General features: G+C 44.1%; 2 protein-coding genes across 3 annotated transcripts in view; one reads left to right on the top strand and one right to left on the bottom strand.

Annotated features, from left to right (window-relative positions):
- The window catches only part of ERICH6 (glutamate rich 6), a 31,692-nt gene extending 25,553 nt beyond the window's left edge, over positions 1-6,139 (top strand). For both annotated transcript variants that reach the window (XM_045030151.1, XM_045030152.1), the window contains exons 16-18: positions 3,233-3,385; positions 4,671-4,902; positions 5,753-6,139. In XM_045030151.1, the coding sequence (XP_044886086.1) occupies positions 3,233-3,385; positions 4,671-4,902; positions 5,753-6,016 (649 nt within the window). In that variant the 3' untranslated portion in view covers positions 6,017-6,139. The remainder of the gene's footprint in view (positions 1-3,232; positions 3,386-4,670; positions 4,903-5,752) is intronic.
- A 636-nt stretch (positions 6,140-6,775) lies between these two features.
- Positions 6,776-8,951, bottom strand: LOC123377351 (glucose-dependent insulinotropic receptor-like). Its single transcript, XM_045030153.1, has one exon. The coding sequence runs from the start codon at positions 8,928-8,930 to the stop codon at positions 7,893-7,895; it is 1,038 nt and encodes a 345-aa protein (XP_044886088.1). The 5' UTR covers positions 8,931-8,951; the 3' UTR covers positions 6,776-7,892.
- Positions 8,952-18,513: the final 9,562 nt, after the last annotated feature.

The raw sequence follows: 18,513 nt of genomic DNA, 5'->3' as shown, positions 1-18,513 counted from the left end.
GGAACTCCAGCTGCTGTAGTACTAGGTGTTACTGCTGTGATAGGTTCAAGATTTGAACGCTGTGCATTCTCAACTGAGCATTGCCTGGTAATATTTCATGACAAGAGGATGTTTGTTTGGAGAACTAGATTGGATTTCTATGTGAGACGGTGGCAGGGCAACACAATAACAGAAGCCACTTATTTGCCAACCCCCCGCCCTGCAGTAACAGAAGGCACAGACGTACTAACTTAGAATCAGTGTGAGGGAGGGGGAAGCAAAGCTTCCTCCAACCTGGGAATGGCAAAGGACAAAACCTACCGTGAACTCTTAGCTGTCACTGTGGTGATTGCTACAGAGATTCAAGAACAGCCACAGTAAGCTCCACAACCTTAATGATAGTGGGGTTACTGCTGCATTGTAATTAAACTGGCTTGCATCAGGGCATACTCTATTTTAAAGCATATGCATTCAAAACAGAACAGAGCTTGGTTTGAAATAACAAATACCTTTACTACCCTTAAGTATCCTAGAGCACTTGGCAAAGCCACAAGCTGGACGCTGGTAGTGCTGCACTGAGGCTCCCAATGTGCGCCCTGCAGCATGTCACACATAGGCTCAGCTCTTAGAACCTTTGTGCTGTACTGACCTTTGGCCAGGGCACCAGGTAGATCTGCCACTCTTTTGGAAAGAGCACAGGGAGATCATTTACCTGCAGTTGGCGTTTCAGTTTAACACCTCAAATGGAGCTGCACCTCTCCAGTGCTATGCTGGGGCAAGGGACGTTGTTGCACTGGGAGTGTCAATCACTGGGAGCAACTATGTTCACCCACAAGCTTCTTCAGGAGATGCAAGCACTTTATAACCTGAGCTATGCTGATATACCCCCACCCATGAGTGTCCATTCATGAAAATGACTTTCAAATGGGTAGATCTAAGATTAACCTTTTGAGAAATGTCCTGTGTTTAAGAAGGAGCATGTAAAAGATACTAGGGACAGATACAAGTCATGAATTTACAAGATATCAAGAACTGTTGAAACCCAACAGAAATATAACATCTCCAAGTGACGCTGTAGTCCTGAAACTAGCTTTACCATTGTCCATTGTAACACTCTAAGATCCTCTTGTTGTTTTTCCTTTGCAGCAACATTTTTCTGACTAAGTGACACACCAGAGAGGACTTATTAAAATACTGCTCCCACAGTGAACATGGGTTTGAGATAACTTCCCTGCCTTTGCTACCATCCCCCACTCCTACTCAGTTCTAGAGAAAGAGCTATTAATTTAGCATTGTCAAATTACAAGATGCCATAAATGTGCATGACGCAGGTTAAATCAAGTCTACCAGAGATAACTTATCCATGGGCTCTGAAGAGCAAATGTTTTGCTTTTTAAATTGCACCAAGTGTTTGGGTTTGTTGGGTTTTTGTTGCTGCGGGGGGGGAAGGTTGGTTTTTTATTTGCATCATGATTTCCATGGGGATGATACATCTGGCCCCAGATTGCCTCATAGGGTTTCACTGCTCTCATTACAGTGACACAAGTTGATTCAATATACCCAGAACTTTTTTCCAGCTATGCATCCATAGGCGCTGACTTTTATTTTCCCCTGGGGGTGCTCCTGCCCTTCCCCATCCCCCAAGGCCCCGCCCTTGCTCCGCTTCTTCACACCCCTGCTGCAGCCCCTCCCCGAGGCCCTGTCCGCCTGCCACTCGCTGCTCTCCACCCCGCTCCAAACCCCTCCCTAAGCTGACGATCAGCTGTTTGATGGTACCCCAGGCTAGCTGATTGGGGGTGTTGCTGAACAACTGTGGCTGGTGGGTGTTGAGCACCCACTATTTTTTCCCCATGGGTGCTCCAGCCCCGGAGCACCCACAGAGTTGGTGCCTATGTATGTGTCTTTAATGTACATTTACTAAGTGGCGTTACCTGCCTCTTTGGTTACTGTTGTAAGGAATCATTTCTGTTTAAATGGGAGAACACATTAATAGAGTCCTCCATCCCTCACCACTCGCTGCTGGTTGCATACAGACCACCCGTACACATGGCTCCTCACAGGCTACAATGAGACATTTTTCTGGAAACCTGTAAGCCAGGGTGGCCAACCTGTGGCTCTGGAGCCACGTGCGGCTCTTCAGAAGTTAACATGTGGCCCCTTGTATAGGCACCGACTCCAGGGGTGGAGCTACAGGCGCCAACTTTCCAATGTGCTGGGGGGTGCTCACTGCTCAACCCCTGGCTCTGCCCCTGCCCCCTCCCCTGAGCCTGCCATGCCCTCACTCCTCCCCCCCCCCAAGCCTCCTGCACACCATGAAACAGCTGATCAGGAGGGGGAGGAGGGGAGGTGCTGATTGGCAGAGCTGCTAGTGGGTGGGAGGGAGGTCCTGGGAGCAGGGTGGGGGAGCTGATGGGGGGCTGCTGATGTATTGCTGTGGCTCTTTGGCAATGTACATTGGTAAATTCTGGCTCCTTCTCAGGCTCAGATTGGCCACCCCTGCTGTAAACAATTACTCTTACCACCATTCATCCTCTGACATCAAGACACATTGTTGGAAGGGACTTGGCCTCTAACACCCCCTGGTGGTCATTTCCTTGGCCTCAAAATGTCCTGTCTGTCAGAGTCTTCCTAACCTGGCCACTTAAAAGTTCCGTCCTCTCCCAGGGTGATATAAGGTCCAACTATAATTCCAAATAAATATTGAAACTAATAATTCTTCTGCCCCAGTTGGGCTACACTGAAGTTCTCTCTTCTTGGCTCCTAAGCTCAGGTCCTGCAAAGCACCTCCTAAGCTGGCTTCCTCCCATTGTCCCTCCACTCCCTCTTTTCTCTGGGGAGTCTGGTAGCTTCCCTCAAGGACATCCCTGCTCTAACAGGCCCTGCCTCAGGCCTGCCCCCACAGGATCCTTACCTTTTCTGTGGGGGTCTCTTCCATCCTGACTCCTCCAGGCCCTTCCAAGAGAGAAAACACCTCTCCTAGATCTCCCCCTACTGAGTTACCAGGTCTGTGTAAGCAGTTGTCTCTGACCTCCCTGCAGCTGGGGGTAGCTGCCAGGGCCCAGGTCAGGCTAAGCCTGAGGCAGAGCCCCTTGGTTAAAATATTGGCAGCCCAGTCTCACAGGCTTTAAACAATATTCTAGCTACTGTGACAACCTTTGTATTATAAAACACTTACCAAAACCACTGCATGCTTGATAATAGGGCAGTGCTACTAGCCAAACAACGAGGCTTTGAACACCTTATCTGAACACAGCTATCCATCTGGCACTCTGGCTGTTATCATTGTGCAAAAGAGGAGAGGTTATATTTGTATAGTACAGGAAGACAAGCCAAATAATGCAAAAATTCAAGCAGTGTTTGAGTCCAGTGGCAAAGGTACTTGCTATCATCCAAACGGACTTGTATGGTATGTCCATGTAAATCAAATCACCCTGTTTAGCATGTGCTGACATCTGTAGCTCAGCAGGGTTATTTCCCCCCTTTGTTTAAAAATTAGCATTTTAATAAATTCAAATGCCAAGCTCTAGCGTAGGTCAGGTGCTTTCCAACTTCAAGTTTTATTTATGTTCTGAGGCCATGATCCTGCAGCCAATTAATTGTGTGCCTAAGCAAGCCCATTGAGGTGAATGGAACCACTCTTATGCTTAAAGTTAAGCACATATGAAATGTTTGTGGGATCAGGGCCCATTGTTGTAAAACATACAAAGCCAACCTAAATTGCAGGTGAAGACTTGAGATGAAAACTGTAAATCCCTCTGAACTAGACATCGAACAACCCCTGAACTGTACAGTATTTACAGAGCTGCGTTTTGTGCACCAGGGACTCCTTCTTGGAAGCTGAGAAGCCTTGGGGTGGGATGATGTATGGGGAAAACTGTTAACAGTAATTCCACTTTTTACTCCCCTCCCACACAAGCAATACATTTGCCTAAAATACCATAGAGCAAAGTCAGTAAATGTAAAGTTCTGGAAACTGTGCAGTGAATTAAAGAGAAGAAAAGACGGTGGGGTGAAAGCCTCGCATTTTTCTACTTCTGGTTATTTAGGGTTCAACTCTGCAAGGGACCAAACCCCCTGAGCAGCTTTTGACTTCAATAGCAGTTGAGCATCTCCTAGAAGTGCTGAGTTCTTTCAATACCGTGTGAAGTCAAGCCCTTAGGGCCCAGTTTTATGACCTACCTCAGTAGAAGAAAGACTCCCTCTAACTGTGACTAGGTTTAGATATGTAAGGGCCCGATCCTCCAGACCAGGGGTAGGCAACCTACGGCACAAGTGCCGAAGGCGGCACGTGAGCTGATTTTCAGTGGCACTCACACTGCCTGGGTCCTGGCCACTGGTCTGGGGGGCTCTGAATTTTAATTTAAAATGAAGCTTCTTAAACATTTTAAAAACCTTATTTACTTTACATACAACAATAGTTTAGTTATATAATATAGACTTAGAGAAAGAGACCTTCTAAAAATGTTAAAATGTATTACTGGCACATGAAACCTTAAATTAGAGTGAATAAATGAAGACTCAGCACACCACTTCTGAAAGGTTGCCGACCCCTACTCCAGACTCTTACTCGTGCGTAGTCCCTTTGATTGCAGGACAGTAAAAGTTTGCAGGAGTGGGCCTACATTGTATTAGTAACAGCAAGGCATGATCTGTTATGTAAAGCACTAATTTTATTAATCCTACTTGTTTAGGATAAACATAAATATTCACAGAGGACATTATTCAGACCAAGCAGGCAACAGGGTGCGAATGTGGACCTGGCCAAATAGTTTGATGGACTCTGGACCCCGCGTTTCATTTAAACCCATCTTTATATCCTTGAACCAATATGTTGGTGTCAGGATAGTTGGACAAGACAAGATTGCGGTTTCTTTTCTTGCCATGGGCCAACAAGCCAAATTCAACGTGGGAACAAAAGTGCAGGTACTTTAGCACACGCACACACACACACACCCCTCCACACACACACCCACCCCCATGGACCACTTGCACAGCTCCTTGCCCTTAAGCTTCCCTCCTTTTGTTTGGCCACAGGCAGCTTATGCATTTTCTGTAAAATGTTTAGCTATTTTCCCCAAACCTCGCTGGTATCATCGTGGTCAGTTTGTTCGTTGTCCAACTTCCGTAGAACCTCATCCTTAAGTCTCAAACTATTTCCAGAATTGGACCTAAGCACCCCTGCAACTCCTATCCCCTCCTCGCCCCCAATAGTCCATATTATTGGTCTGCAACAGCCAAACACAGCTCCTCTATACAGATTATCCCTTCCAGAAGCACCAGTAATCTGCACTGGGTGATATATAGATTGTAGAGGCCTGGGGAATGGATTAAATTATGCAAAGCACCCTTGTTTGTTGGAGTCAGGAAAGATGCAGGCAGAGGGGCATCTCCAGCTTAATTTGTTTCAAATATTTTATTTCAAATCACTGAGCATTTTACATGGTTCACATTGTTTCTAATATCACAAGCCAGCAATGAGAACAGCAAATTAAGTTTTAATTAGCAGGAGTACCGGACATGCGACCTGCCATGAGAAAGAGAGAGAGAGCGCGCGTGTGCCTCCCCTTCACAGGTTTGGATGGGGTGGGGGGGGCGCAGGCTTATGCTCCCATTGCTGGGCGTAGCTTTGCTGATGGGCACCTGTGGCTTGCAAGCTTTGCTCTCATGTTTCTCTCTGCTTCTGTGAGTTTTGATCCTCCAGGAACTGTTGATTGCTGTTCTAAACATAAACATTTTATAACTCTCCACCCCTTACACCTTCTTTCCTTCAAAGGTAAGGCAGCCTGGTAAACTTCCACCACCAAAACATGTATGCGAAGAAGACCTGCTGCTGTTTGCCTGCAAAATAAAGATTCAGCGTCTGTTTGATAGACTACATGGATGTTTAAACTTCCCATCTACTGAGCAGTGGGGCAAAATCAAACCCCCTTCCTACCTTGCAACACAGGCTTTAAAATTACTGTACCTTTGTAAGAATTCTGACATAAGTGATGATGTTGACTGTTCAATAAGAGCTATAATAAATGCACCTGACTAGCAGTATGTGTGTGTTGCATAAAGACAATATTAGTTTAATTATTCTGAGGAATATTTGCAGCTGTGTGTACTGAAGAATTGCATTGTTTATACACATTTTTAAAAAGTAGCTTAAAGGAATCATATACAGTAGGTTGAATTTAAGGACAGCTCTTTTTTCCTTCTCTTACTTCAAAACCTATCCAGGAGGTCAGTAACCCACCTGCCACCAAAGACAGCACTTTCTACCTTTAGTAGTCCCATTAGGCTAAGTGGGATTATTCATGAATTATACCTAGTGGTAAGTGGTTGTGGAATGATGCCCTTTGGGATGCACTGATTTATGTTAACTGCGTCAAAACATGCACTATTCAGGCATGAGTCAGAGATGCTGCTGCCTTTGCTCATTTCTAATAGTGGTTGAGAGTAGAACCATTTGATCTGTATTTAAAAAAAGAGCCCCCCAACTACAAAAATATTGTTTTTAATCATTTTCAGAAATGTAAAATTCCAGTGTGTGTAGCCTATATTAGAATAAATAGTATAATGTTTAAATCACCACTAGAAGGATGTGTGCAAACAATACAGTGAATGTGACTAGCTAACACTAGTACTAACAGAGGAGCACAGAACTGTTCCTGACAGAGCTCATGTGCTGTATTGAGTAAGAATTACACTCACCTTGTGTTAAAAAGAGAAAAGTTGACCAGGGGCTAGATGTCTTGTTTGTTTTGTGCCCTCCTCACTGTAGCGGCTGAGCCCACACAAGGATTTTATGGACTTATCTTCACACCCCTATCACTGACATGCAGAAGGGAAGCATTAATATCCCCATTTTACAGCTGGGGAATGAGGCACAGAGAGATTAAGTGACTTGCCCAAGATCTCTCATACACAAAATGTCAGTGAAAGAGCAAGGAACTGATCCAGCTCTCCCAAGATCCTGTCCAGTGCCTTAACCACATTCTCTGCACACCAGTAGCAACAACGCAGGCTTTCCCATTTTGTCCTTCAAGTGCATTCCTACCCCTAACGAGGAGGGATTTCTTATAGGGATGGTTCACGCTCCTTACCCACCTGATCCTTGCCCCCACTGCTAAGATTGCCAAATGATGTTCGTTATGGTGGCATGTGTGATACGGACACCAATCCACTGAGCACTATGTGGCTGAAGCCACATAAACCATCAGCCAGTCTTGGCCACTGCCCTCTGACCACCGCTATATTTTAAAAGCTCAGGAAAATATATTTGCATATGGTAAAGCAGAATTGTGTTGTTTAGCTAATGCACAATATATTTTGATACAGAGGAAATACAGAGCCTGGCCTCATTTTCACTTGGTAACAGACAGCTGCTGGGTAGGCTGACAGGTTCACTCATTCACAGAATGTGGCTGGCACAGGAATATACAAAAGGACTTCACCAAACAAAGTAAAGAAAGTAATAACCTGCTGCCTAAACAAGTGCAAATAAAGTCTCTTTGGCCCACACAGGAAATGATCCTGTGTGTAACTGCTCCTCGTGAATACGTAACTTCAAAAGAAGTTACTCCTGATTTACCCAGGTCTGAGCAAGAGTGACCAGTGGCTCAGGGCATGTTGAGGTTTATAACACTGGTTGTAAAATATTGCAGAGTTTAGTTGTCCAAACAGAACCGTTACAGGCTATTTTAAAACACCAATACCCACACCATTTTTTGTCAAAGTTTTGATTATTTTTCCCCCAGCCAGGTCAGCTACCTTTTAACACAGAGGAGGACAAAAAGGAAAATAGTAAATCTGGATACCAGTCAATGTGCTCCAGGTCCAGGCGGCTGTTTGTTTGTTACGCTAGAAAACTGTCAGTCTCACATTCCACTTCACTGGTGGTTCATGCAGAGCTTCTCCTCTGCTTTGGATCATGACACTGAGAAGACGATTTTGCAGTGGCTAGAACTGTTGAAGAAAGTAGCATTGGGGACTGGAACCTCAGATGAATCGGGTCTCTTAACCTCTCCATTGGATACACCATCAAGGGCTTGGATATTAAAGTGAACCACAGCCAGAGGCTTTACTTGACCTTTCTTCTTGCACATCAGTTTGGGCAGCTGGCTTCTTATATCTTTGTAGTACAGAGCATAGATGAGGGGGTTGATGAGGGAGTTGATTTCTCCCAGCAGGAATAAGACCTCCGTTATCGGGTCAGCCAGGTTGCAGGAGTCCCAAGTAGCTTGCACAAAGCCTGCCAGGTAATAAGGTCCCCAGCAGATGGTGAAGCCGACAATCATTATAAGTACTGTCCGCAGTGCCTTGAAGTGGCGGAGGTGAGCAGTGAGGGGTTCTGTTTGCAGGCAGGTGCGCCAGATTCGCTTGTGCTGTGAGTAGGCAATCCTCCCGACTGAGATGTGCAGGCAGATCATGACCAACAAGGAAGGGATGAAGATCCCAAAGCAGGTCACATACAGGTAGTCACTCTTGGCTGCATACAGGAGCCCACAGTAGCCCGTGTAGTTGCTTTGCTGCAGGGAGGGAGAAATCAAAGGCATGTGCCCAAACAAGATGGAGATGGCCCACAGGATGGTGAGAGAGAAGATGATGGGTTTTTTGTTCAAGAGGGCAGGATAATAAAGGGGAAGCTTCACTGCCAGGTATCTATCCAGGGAAATCAAGAGCAAGGTGAGAATGGAGCCAATGCAAGGTGTCATACTCATGCAGATCCGCAAGAGACAAAAGGATAAATTCTTGTCGAAGTCTCCATCCAGGATATCATCCAGTGCCTCTGCAATGCACATCACTCCCACCAGCAGGTCTGCAGCAGCCAGGTTAAGTATGAAGATGTAGCTTCTGCCCTGCTGCTTCTTCATTAGTTTGTAGACAACCACAATTACCAGCAGGTTGGCTGAGGGGATGAAGAAGCCCAGGAGAGAATGTAACACTGCATACAAGACGTGGCTCATCTTCCTTCGGAGATGAGGATGGGAGACACATTGGCTCCAAGAGGTGTAACTGACTCCACAGTCTACACTTACTCCACCAGAGAAAGCCAAGCTGGAAGGAAATGTGCAGCTGAAGTCTGGACTGAAAGAGCAGGACCCAATTCTTTCTGGGGTTTCAGCAGGAAATTAAGACCTGGTGCCTTTAACTCTTTGCTGATTCTTCAAGAGAGAGGTTGTTCTCTTGGAATGTCCATACTCTGTTCTTCAAGCTGCCATCAGTCTGCTGCAGTTTCCAGATCTTTCAGATTTTTCTCTTTGCCCACAGAGATGTGCTGGGAGATGGAAAAAAAACCCCAAAGTCCTCAGCTGCTGGCAGCAGGAGGCTACTGGCAGAATAAACTCAATGGGGTGGGAAGAGAAAGTGATTGGGGATGTTTGCTTGTTCAATCAGTTCCTGTATGTGTCTTTGACGCAGAAAGATAAGAAAGGTCTTTATCAAATAAAGCAAAGATAAATTATAACCCCTGACAGGTGTCTAGAATAAGTGCAAACTAAGAAGAGTCTCCTGACCCACACGGGAAATGATCCCCCGTGTATAACTGCTATTGTTAAACACACAGTGCTAATAATAGAGAGACCAGGATTTGTTCCAGAGAGGGAAATGTATCTCAGTTACTACAGAGAATCACAAAATATGGTCAGTGAGTGCTATGCGCCAAACACCAGACTAAGGTTATCAGTTAAATGGTTTTCTCAGAAATCTCTCTTCTATTGACTGTGAGAAACTCTTGGAACTATGGCAACCAATGAACTTTAAACACAGTGCTTCTAAATCAAGAGACAGCACCAAAATCCCAGCTAAAACACCAAGGACAGCAGCAGCCCAGCACCAGGAAGAAGCGCCCAGCCCAGCATATTGTTGTTTCAGATCTCGTATGTAACACTGACTGGAATGATAAAAAGAAGCTTCCGTGTAAAATAATTCACCTTTGTATTGCAGGCTAGTTTTAGCCAAGTAATAGAAAAGTGTTATCTAGCGATGCAACTAATCACTAATAATAATCCCTAAGTCATCACTAGATCTCAAAGTGCTTTACAAAGGAGATCAATATCATCACCATTTTACTGATGGGGAAACTGAGGCACAAAGAAGGGAAGAGACTTGCTCAAGGCCACTCAGTAGGCCAGTGGCAGAGCCAGGACTAGAATTTAGGTCTCCTGAGGCCCAGTCCAGTGATCTATCAGCTAGGCCACACTACCAGACACTAGGACTCTTGACTTCACCATTTAGGGGAAACTGACATTTTTGCTGACACCTAACCCAATAGGACTCCGGGCACATAGGTTTCTGCCGGTCACCATTCACAAAGCCATGAAAGTCCTAATGCCCCACATGCCCCTAATCCCACTCCACAGCTGATGGGCAGCACGGAGCCCTAGTTCAAGTGGAAACCATGGAGGCCCCAAAGCAAGCTTTTCAAACTGGGATGGGGAACGCTTATCTCACCCACAGGCCCTATCCTGTAGGCATCCTCAGAGCACAGAGACCTGTCAGACCTCATACCCCAAGGCCCGGATGCAGGCCACCAATGGGGGGTGTGACATGTCATTCCATATTCTTTATGAAAATATGCTTATGATACAAGTATGACATAACAGATACTTTATGCAAAATGGCTCATGTGAGGTATCATTGGAAAGGTTATGATTTACTGAATGCGATTATCCAATTTGTATGCATGTATCATTTCTGTATGTGAAATCAGGAATATTGATTATGTATCTATTTCAAATGTGTTACTTTGGGTGACGTCCCCTGGTGACACTTCAGGTACAACAGTGAAAAGCCCGACAGTGCTGATGACCCATCAGCACGAGACAATGGACTGTAAAAGGGCGTAGTCTCCCTGTGAACCTGTGGGTCAACCTGTGAAGAATGGCTACAGGGGCCCTACAGAGGCATGTGACCATGTCATCTGATACCGGAACCCATCTTGAATTCTGTACTTTTCCACAAGAAGCTGGGTGCGTGCATCAAACTAGGAAACAAAGGACTCCTGCCTTATGCAAATCCTATTTAAGGGGGGGAGTGAGGTAATGCAAGTTGTCAGTTCTCCCTGCTACCCCCCAAGATGACTGCTGGAAACAACTAAAACTGAACTGTGGGTGAACTAAGACCTTCACTAGGAGGGTGGTGAAGCACTGGAATGGGTTACCCAGGGAGGTGGTGGAATCTCCATCCTTAGAGGTTTTTAAGGCCCGGCTTGACAAAGCCCTGGCTGGGATGATTTAGTTGGTGTTGGTCCTGCTTTGAGCAGGGGATTGGACTAGATGACCTCCTGAGGTCTCTTCCAACCCTAATAATTCTATGATTCTAAAGAACTGAACCCAGGCCGGAAGGGCATCTGGCCTGTGAAGAAGATTATTAGAACCACATTTAGGGTGAGAACTTGTAACCAGTTTCTTTAGTGTATTAAGCTTAGTTTGTGTGCTCTATTTTCTTAGTAATCTGCCTTGTTCTGTCTGCTACCTCCTGAACTACTTAAAATACACCTGTTATAGTTAATAAATGTATTTCTGGTTTACAGTATAACCCAGTTTGTGTGATTTCTAACTGGGGGGAGGGGGAGAGAGCGGGCAAGAAGTCGTGCATACCCTCCTCCTCTACATTGAGGGAAGAGGCAAATTTCATATAATTTTGTACTCCGAGAGAGAGAGAGAGAGAGAGAGAGAGAGTGTCAGTGGGAGACGGGACATCTAGGTGCTGTGGCAGGCCCCTTAAGCTGAGCCTTCTCAGAGCAGATCTCTGTCTCTCTGTGCAGCTGGGTGTGGCCCTGCCTGGGTGCTTGGCTGGAAAAGGCCAGGGAGCCTAGCCCACCAAGACCAGGTAAAAGGGGGCCCAGGCTGGTCGAATAGTCTGCCTCAGTGGCATCCCAGCACACCAGGTGACATCCCAGGGGCTCCAACCCGTCACAGGGACAGCCCAGCACTCGCACAAAAGCCCACAGTAGGCACAGGAAAATGTAGGGTGAGCATGAGAAAGGTATTGAGTGTGATCAGGAGATAGACTATTTCAACCGCTAGGGCACGTGCTAGCTAAAATGTCTGACCTAGCTTTGGTGCCTAACTCCAGGAAAGGGTTTGCAGCTAAGGATCTTGAGCAGAGGGATCAGGCAGGTGCACCAGGTTAGCCACTTAGGCTCCAATTCCCCTCTCCTTGGCATTTAGCTCCTGGCTAGCTTTGGCAGCTCCCCACTTGGCTTGCTGGCATCTGAGGATGCCTTTCTCACTCTCCCCACCTGTTGTATGAGGAGCCTAGGTGGCTAACTCAGGACTGACGATTCCTACAGATGGCAGGGGGAAAGAAAGCCTCTAAAACTGACCTAAAATATCTTCTCTGTACATTCAAATGTCATGATTTCAGAGTTTGATATGTTGGTAGCTTCCAGGGCTAGAAGACAATGCCGAGTCTCGCTTTAAACACAAAGTTCACATTTCTAGTCCTGCAGCATCACGAGGTATTGGGCATTAAACCTGTCATAGGCGCAAGCCTGAGTAGTGCCCACCCTCACTATCAGGCACCTGTCATTTATGAGAGGGGAATTCCACAACTGGAGCCGAAGAGAAAGCAGTTCTGTGGCACCTGCACAGAGGGGCTGATTGGTAAAATCATTGCTAGGGCAGAAGAGTTGGTAGCCAGAGTGCAGGAGCAGTGATTAAAAGAACAGGATAAATAGTGGAATCAGGTGATAAATACCTATCCCAACTATCACCAGCACACCACATCGGGGGGTGTGGGTGTGTGTGTATAATTTCATGGTGATTTATCCCTTAACTAAATCTGAACATACATGACTATTCGTGGTTATATATAGATGCAAGCAAGGAAATAGCATTATGTATCGCCTGCACTATTTATAATTTATATATTATATATAAGTGCAAGGTGACCTCTTAGAAGGAACTATAAAACCAATGAACAGAAGCCAAATTGTCCTCATTTTCTCTGATAAGATGTTTTTGCACAGTGAGATTACAGAAAATGACCTTATTTATAGGGAAACAACTCAGAAGAGGAGGAAATTAAACAAATATCCCCTCCAGTGAAGATATAAAAGCATTTTGAAATCTCCATAAAAACATATGGCATTTTGGCCTGACACAAGGAATGGGCCATATGTCTGATACTGTGTCACACCTACAACAAATGTACCATTTACAGAAACCCTTTTGCCCCATGGCTCAAGCAAACATCGGCAGCATGCGGACTGCATAACCCTGGCAGCTGGTTTTGTTTACAGTTTTCCTGACTCTGCTCCACACACCTGAACCCTCCAAAATCACAGTATTTCGAATCACCTTCAGAATTCAGGACAAGAAATGTGGCTGCAGGATGCTCTGGGTCATCACACCTTGTTTTCTTTTTGTACAAGAAAAGACCCACATTTTTATTGAGCCCCAAATTGCTATGCTTCCTCTAGCCCTGTAAATTAATCAGCCACAGCACCTCTCTTCCTAGGACTCTCATTGCCTAAATCATTGCTTTCAGATTGGTATAGCTATCACAGCATCATGCATTAAGCTAGGATTAGAACAGCTGAGAGTATTATGATGTATTATTTGTATTTCTGTAGTGCCCAGGAGCCCTAGTCATGGACCAGGATTCCATAGTGCTAGATGCTGTACAAATAAGGAACAAAAGGAAGGTTCCTGCTACCTGTCCCCAGAAACTAGGAGCATTCCTGTTTGGTTCATACATAAACCAGTATTTTGTAATACTGGAGTCTGGTCTGCAGTCTGGCCACGTGAGGGAAGAAAGTGATAGATGAGGACATATGTGCCTGAATGAAACCTGTGTGAAAATCCTCCTTTCCTTCCCCTCTGCATGAGATACCCAATTCTGCACATGTACTTTAACCAGGGTGGCAGGAAAGATCCCCAAGGGAGATGGAATTAGTGAAAGAAGGGATACAACTTCCCCATCTGCCAGAACTTGCCCAAGCTACACCTCTGATCCTGTGTGTGCCCAACCTCAGAGGGGCCTGGTTTTCAGTCTGGTTGATGTAGCTGGCAGTAGTCATGGATCACAGATGGGCCTTAGTCTAGATACCAGAGGGCTTACCGTAATTACAAGAGCAGTAGGGGCAAGAGATAGGACTGGGTCCAGTTCCTTCCCATGCTCTATGACTATCTAGCTAACATACATCTGTGACATTAGGTGAAGGTATCTTTAATCTTTGCAGGGGGCATTAGAAGCAGTATCAAGCTGTTTGTGCATATACATGCACTGAAGCAATAACCACATGTGGAAGTTCCTTAATATGGTAAAGACTAGGAGAAGAAAATGGGGAGTATTCATTTATAATAGAGCAGGGGACAAGTGCAGGTGTGCTCCCATGGCTGGTTGAAGGACTATTAGCAATTTGCTAGAGTTGATTATTTGTGATGTTCATTAAAGTGACCTCATTTACTGAAGAACAGTTTGCACTTTTCAAATGATTTATACGAAGTTCGTATCTTGTTATGGATTAGAAATCATTTTATATATCGTCGTTTTCACTTCTGTATGCCTGTACCTCACCTTCACAGAGTGAAGTGGTTCACCTAAAAACAAATCCAATAATTCATCAATTTAGCCTCTTGCCAAACATTTTATAATCATTTAGCTTGCATTTATTACAGATTTTGATTCTAAGTCAACTAATCCAAGTAAGATATTACTTTCAGCCTCTTGTTAATGACCAGTATGAGAGCACCACTAATAGCTTCGCAAACATCGTTTTAAAGGGATTTGTACCATTCCATTTTATCTAGGCAGTTCACATACAGCATTTATCAACCTTTTAGGGACTAAAGCTTTTATCTATCTTGAGAAAATAGTTTAACCATGGAAAAGCAATACTAAGAGTATTGTTCTTGTTCAATAAACTAAGATAAAGGGTCTGATTTGGATTTCATTTGCAATTATGTAAATCAGGACAAACTACTGAAGTAATGGAAGTAAATCCAAATTTTCAGCAGTTTAATTGAGATATGAATTTGAGTCAAATATTTGTCTACCATGTAATTCATCCAGCACCATCACATACTAAAACCAGTAGAAGTGGCTTACCTGATACAGCATCAGGATGCATCCACTCACAGTTCCTCCTTCTCTTGGTGGTTGGGTAATTTTAGTACTTTGGCTACAAAGAGTCCCAAAAGCAAAATATATCCTTGACCCTTGTTAGGCCATGGAACTTTATGTGGCTTCACCAATTGCTTCCACCAGGCTAAACAGTTGCTTGGCCTTTCCCAGGTTAGTTAGACACTTGTTCTTTTATTCCTCAGTGCTAGCATCATAAGCCCTGCTCCTCAGTTACAGGGGTCCCACACTAACCCTCAAAATGGCATTATAGTCCTTCCTCTGTTACAGACTGCAGCTCTGGCACCCTAAACTCTTAACCTTCTTCTCAAAATCTGTGGCTTCCTGTTTCACAGGATAACATTCTGCCACAATCCCACACCAGCATTAAATAAACAAACAAATCTATACTGAGGCCTTCTCCCTAACCACTTTACACTAGTCTTTTCCCCAGGCCACCCTACAGAGCCAAGTCAGGCCTCAGGTCTTCCCTCATCCCCAATCTCTCCCCTCAGAGGATACCACTTTCACCAGGCCCTGTTATCAGTCTCCAATCACATGATCCATCTCAGTCGCTTGCTCCCTTGGGGTATTACAGCTCCCATGATTTGGGCAAAAACCAGGCACAGGTAAGAATTGAGATGGAAATGTATTTGAAGGCACAAAAGGCTTTTCAGAAAGCCTTCGACAGGGTCCATCACCAAAGACTCGGAAGCAAAGTAAGCTGTCATGAGATAAGAGGGAAGGTCCTCTCATGGACTGGTAACTGGTTAAAAGAAAGGAAACAAAGTGTAGGAATAAATGGTCAGTTTTCAAAATGGAGAGAGGTAAATAGTGGTGTCCCTCAGGGGTCTGTACTGGGATCAGTGCTATTCAACATATTCAAAAATGATCTGGAAAAAGGGGTAAACAGTGAGGTGGCATAATGTGCAGATAACTATCTTGAGTTGTTTTGTAAGTCCCAGGCAGATTGTGAAGAGCTGCAAAAGGATCACTCAAAACTCTGCAACAAAATGGCAGATGAAATTCAGTGTTGATAAATGCAAAGTAATGCACATTAGAAAACATAATCCCAACTATACATATAAAATGATGGGGTCTAAACTAGCTGTTACCACTCAAGAAAAAGATCTCGGAAGTCATTGTGGATAATTCCACAATGGCTGTCAAAAAAGTGAACCGAATGTTGGGAATCATTAAGAAAGGGATAGATAAGAAGACAGACAATATCATACTGCCTCTATATAAATCTACGGTACGCCCACATCTTGAAAACTGCATGCAGATGTGGTCGCCCCATCTCAAAAAAGATATTGGAATTGGAAAAGGTTCATGTAAATACCTTTGAAAATCTGGGCCTTGGTGTTTCAGAGTCAGAGAAAGATTTCACTCACACCACTAACTTTGGCTTCAGTGGATTTACTCCTGATTTACACCATTGAGAGATGAGAATGAGACTCAATTTGTACCTCAAGCAGCTTACACAATAAGTGCCAGCTTCTGATATCATTCATACTGGTATAAACCCAGAGTAACTCCCAGAACAGTCAGTGGAGCTACATCCACATAACATTAGATTAAATGGGCCTGATTCGCCACTATATGGTGTTTTGTATCCTCATTTACACCTGTGCTAAGTGAACACTGAGTAAAAATGTTACCAAATTAGAATTTGCCTCTTATACTGCTATTAGAATTCTACATGCACTTTGCATGTGGGTTCATAACTGATAAAGATTTCTAAGAGAACTAAAAATTAGATCCTATAAAATGGAACATTTCGGAGAAACATTATGTCAGAATAACCGGTTTCACATGAAAGATGAACTGAAACTGTAGTTCTAATGTTAGGATAACGCATAGATAAACTATATTGAGGGTTCATGCTTCTGAGAGCAAATAATTAGGATCTTTATGGGGAAAAATCCTGCAAAGACCACCACAAAAACTCAAGATATATGATCGAAAATTAGAACTGTTTCACAGAACTGACTAAAACAAGTCACTGAGTAAAACAAGTCACCCTGATTAAGTACCACAAACTATTATGTACATCTCTACCCCGATATAACGCGACCCAATATAACACGAATTCGGATATAATGAGGTAAAGCTCCGCTCCAGGGGGGGCGAGGCTGCGCACTCCGGTGGACCAAAGCAAGTTCGATATAACGCGGTTTCACCTATAACACAGTAAGATTTTTTGGCTCCCGAGGACGGCGTTATATCGGGGTAGAGGTGTATTCTATTAACACTGTACAATGAGCTTTTAGAGGGTGTGCAAGTGACACTTCCTTTAAGTGACTGCCAACATTCTTCTCTCTTCAATCACCTTTTTCTGATTGAAAACATTCTATAGAATTACTGTTTAATAGGTTTCAGTATAAATCACAAAAACAAAATGTAATGAACCCTGTGACCCAGAATTATATACAGGATTGAGGCAATGGAAAAGCTGTTTGTCCAAAAGCCAATAAAAGAAGGTTATACTCTTTGCATATTTAATGAACACCAACATAGTTACCCATACACTTTACCTAACATATTGCATATAGTCTTGATCTGATAAAGAAATGCTGAGCTCCAAGATTCTCTTTGGAAAGAGATCAACAGTTATTTTAATATCAAGTGGGAAGGCTAGATAAATATCAGTAGGATTTTTTGCTTGAAAACAGTATATGAAAATTCATAACCTAGCAACACATCTAAGCAGTCATACACATAGACAGAAAACAAGTAATTTCACCTAACTTGGCTGTATGTAAGTAATGATAATGATACTAGAAAACATTTTGATTCATCTATTTCACATGAAATTGTGTTTCACATGGGATGCTATGGGGAGGCCATGCTACTGGATCATCAAAAATAAATAGCTATCCTTTGAACAGCAAGCAAGGAGAATTTCAAATTTAGGTTATTGTATGCTTAAATGTATGCATGTGGTTTCACTGAGGAGTGGCTGGGTAGAGTGTCTTGATGTTACTGCATTCAAATTAGTCCCTACAAATCTTTGAGGAAGGGCCTACAGTAATTCCTATTCAAGGTGACAGATGTCTCCAGCATGCCTCCAGTTGATTATGAAGCTCACTTTGTTTCTATTCAGACTGCCAAAACATTAAATAGTGTCAGAAGCACCAGGTCTTAATATCCAATGGTAACATATGAAGGCAACAGGACCTGCAGGTGCTCAGCACTCTGGGAGTTAGATGTCCAATTTTAAGCACCCAAGTTTGACCATTCTGGACATTCAGATTTGACAAGGGCCAGGCACATTACAGAACTTCTGCATCTATGTAGCCAGTAGTTTCACACACTCAGCACTGGAGATAGGGTGACCAGACAGCAACTGTGAAAAATCTGGACAGGGGGTGGAGGGGTAATAGGCACCTATATAAGACAAATATCAGGAGTGTCCCTATAAAATCGGGACATCTGGTCACCATAACTGGAGATAACTGCCTTCCTGTGACTGAGCTA

This window comes from Mauremys mutica, chromosome 9 (assembly GCF_020497125.1).
Source record: "Mauremys mutica isolate MM-2020 ecotype Southern chromosome 9, ASM2049712v1, whole genome shotgun sequence".
Taxonomy (NCBI): Eukaryota; Metazoa; Chordata; order Testudines; family Geoemydidae; genus Mauremys; species Mauremys mutica.
The sequence above is the reverse complement of the archived record's forward strand: the minus strand, read 5'-3'. Positions and strand labels throughout refer to the sequence as shown.